Below are 2,868 nucleotides of genomic sequence, written 5' to 3'. Positions count from 1 at the left end.
CTATTACAGTATATGACGTTCAGTAGAAGTAACATTGGGATGAATCAAACTTTTGATATTGTCATAATTATTAGTCATGACATCTATCATTTATGTAAATTCAGTGAAATTCAATTCAGAGACAAATATGACATTAAAAAGTAATGTCATGGGAGTGTGGTGCTCCTGGAAGTGGGAGGGGCTAGTGAGACACAGAAATAAACACCTCTCTCATCCAATTCATGTCCTTTCCCAGAGTGGTCCATAATTAACTTTTGCTTGGTTGGCACTTCCAACCAGATATAAGGAGGCTGAGGCCCCAGCATCCATAAGTCAGATACCTTCTTCCTCTGTGGTAAGACCTCTCCACCTCCTTAGATGTTTACATTTATCTCATCTTTGTACTCAGCATCTGAGGCAGTAGCTAACTGCACTGTTTGAATTGACTTCTGCATGTCTCTTGTAAGTTTTGACAATATGCAAACAAGTGGAATTTATTTAAAAATATGTATTTCTTTATTTTGTGTTTTACATCAAATCTGTGACTTTCATTTACAGTCAAAAGTGGTGCTCCTGCACTTGAAAGGGTGTTCTAGAATGTAACTGGGTTTTATGGGAATTTATTTGAATTCCTGACAGAATATGTAGTAAAGTGAGTTGCCACTAGGAAAATTAAAGTTACCAGTTGCACCTGTAATTAAATTGGACATGGCTGTAATGCCCCTTCGGGGCTAAATGACTTGTGTGTTTTTTCCAACACTCTAATGTTTCACAGGGTCCTCCAAGAAGTACACATTCATCTGTAGGAGGGGAAAAATAAGGTGAGACACAGTTTGACTCTTCACATAAAAAGTGATGAGAATGTTCTGAGCGAGATACAACTCACCTAACTCTGTTGACTGGGGAGGAAGCACCACAGAGTCAATCATGTTTCTTGTTTCATCTCTTTCCTAGTTATCCGTCACCATGAGTACGGACGCGGAGATGCAAATCTACGGCAAGGCTGCCATATACCTCCGTAAGCCTGAGAGGGAAAGGATTGAGGCACAAGCCGCACCCTTTGATTCAAAGAACTCCTGCTACGTGACAGACAAGGTGGAGTTGTACCTCAAGGGTCTGATCACTGCCAGGGCCGACGGGAAGTGTACTGTAACAGTCACGAAACCTGACGGCAGTAAGGATGTAAGTCTGATCTGAAAAGTATTCAAGTTCAAGTTTGTGCAATTACTCTAATTCTCCAATTATGTAAATATACACATTGGCATTTGCATTTTTGCAAGCAGAATATAACCTTCAAACACATCATTTTTATCGCTGCTATTAAAAAATGACATGGATTGTTTGTAATTGACCAGTCAACAATCACCAGTTATGTGTCAGTGGGTGATAACAAATTAGTTGGAGTATATGTGTATATGCATTTTTTTCGATTAAACTTGTATTTAATGAACAAAAAGCATTCAGTCATTTCCAGTTTGATCTGCGTGTAAATTAGATTTCTGACTGTTTCAGGAAGGAAAAGAGTTCAAAGATGCAGACATCTATGAGATGAACCCCCCTAAGTACGACAAGATTGAGGACATGGCCATGATGACCTACCTGAATGAAGCCTCTGTGTTGTATAACCTCAAAGAGCGTTATGCAGCATGGATGATCTATGTAAGAAACCTGCACATACAAACACACACATACATGAACATAATAAATATACACATACAGTACTACACATAAATGAATAGTAGAAACCAAAACATATCAATACAGGAGACCCACATCAGTTTACCAAAGTACACCCACATCCTCACATAAATCCAGGTAAAAGTACATCTGACTTTGTTAATCTCCTAAATTATTTATGCTTTCATCCAGACCTACTCTGGGCTCTTCTGTGCCACGGTGAACCCCTACAAGTGGCTCCCTGTGTACGACGAAGAGGTTGTCAACGCCTACAGAGGGAAGAAGAGGGTGGAGGCTCCACCCCATATCTTCTCCGTGTCTGACAACGCCTTTCAGTTCATGATGATTGGTACGAAATCTCATGGATGGATGGATGGATGGATGGATGGATGGATGGATAGTTGTGATGGATGGATGAATAGTTGTGATGGATGGATAGATAGTTGTGATGGATGGATGGTTGTGATGGATGGATGGTTGTGATGGATGGATGGTTGTGATGGATGGATGGATGGTTGTGATGGATGGATGGTTGTGATGGATGGATGGTTGTGATGGATGGATGGATGGTTGTGATGGATGGATGGATGGATAGTTGTGATGGATGGATTAATAGTTGTGATGGATGGATGGATGGTTGTGATGGATGGATGAATGGTTGTGATGGATGGATGGATGGATGGATGGATGGTTGTGATGGATGGATGGATGGTTGTGATGGATGAATGGTTGTGATGGATGGATGGATGGATGGATGGATGGATGGATGGATGGATGGTTGTGATGGATGGATGGTTGTGATGGATGGATGGTTGTGATGGATGGATGGATGGATGGATGGATGGATGGATGGTTGTGATGGATGGATGGTTGTGATGGATGGATGGATGGATGGATGGTTGTGATGGATGGATGGATGGTTGTGATGGATGGATGGTTGTGATGGATGGATGGTTGTGATGGATGGATGGTTGTGATGGATGGATGGATGGATGGTTGTGATGGATGGATGGATGGATGGATGGATGGTTGTGATGGATGGATGGTTGTGATGGATGGATGGATGGTTGTGATGGATGGATAGATAGTTGTGGTGGATGGATAGATAGATAGTTGTGATAAGTGTATATGGATCTTAAAGTCCATAAGTTCTGATGGATGGATGCATCAATGGAAGTTAAAATATACTTCAGACTTCAACAGTTTTCTAAC

General features: G+C 41.2%; 1 protein-coding gene across 1 annotated transcript; it reads left to right on the top strand.

Annotated features, from left to right (window-relative positions):
• Positions 1–244: 244 nt before the first annotated feature.
• On the top strand, positions 245–2,031 carry LOC127922657 (myosin-13-like; the record flags this gene model as incomplete). The annotated part of the gene is made up of 5 exons (XM_052506543.1): positions 245–334; positions 755–800; positions 934–1,161; positions 1,492–1,638; positions 1,849–2,031. Coding segments are annotated over exons 3-5 (546 nt in total), but the record flags the coding sequence as incomplete, so codon positions are not given.
• Between the last annotated feature and the right edge of the window lie 837 nt (positions 2,032–2,868).

This window comes from Oncorhynchus keta, unplaced genomic scaffold (genome assembly GCF_023373465.1).
Source record: "Oncorhynchus keta strain PuntledgeMale-10-30-2019 unplaced genomic scaffold, Oket_V2 Un_contig_26591_pilon_pilon, whole genome shotgun sequence".
Classification (NCBI taxonomy): Eukaryota; Metazoa; Chordata; class Actinopteri; order Salmoniformes; family Salmonidae; genus Oncorhynchus; species Oncorhynchus keta.
Note: the sequence above shows the minus strand (reverse complement) of the source record. Positions and strands in the feature narration are given on the sequence as shown.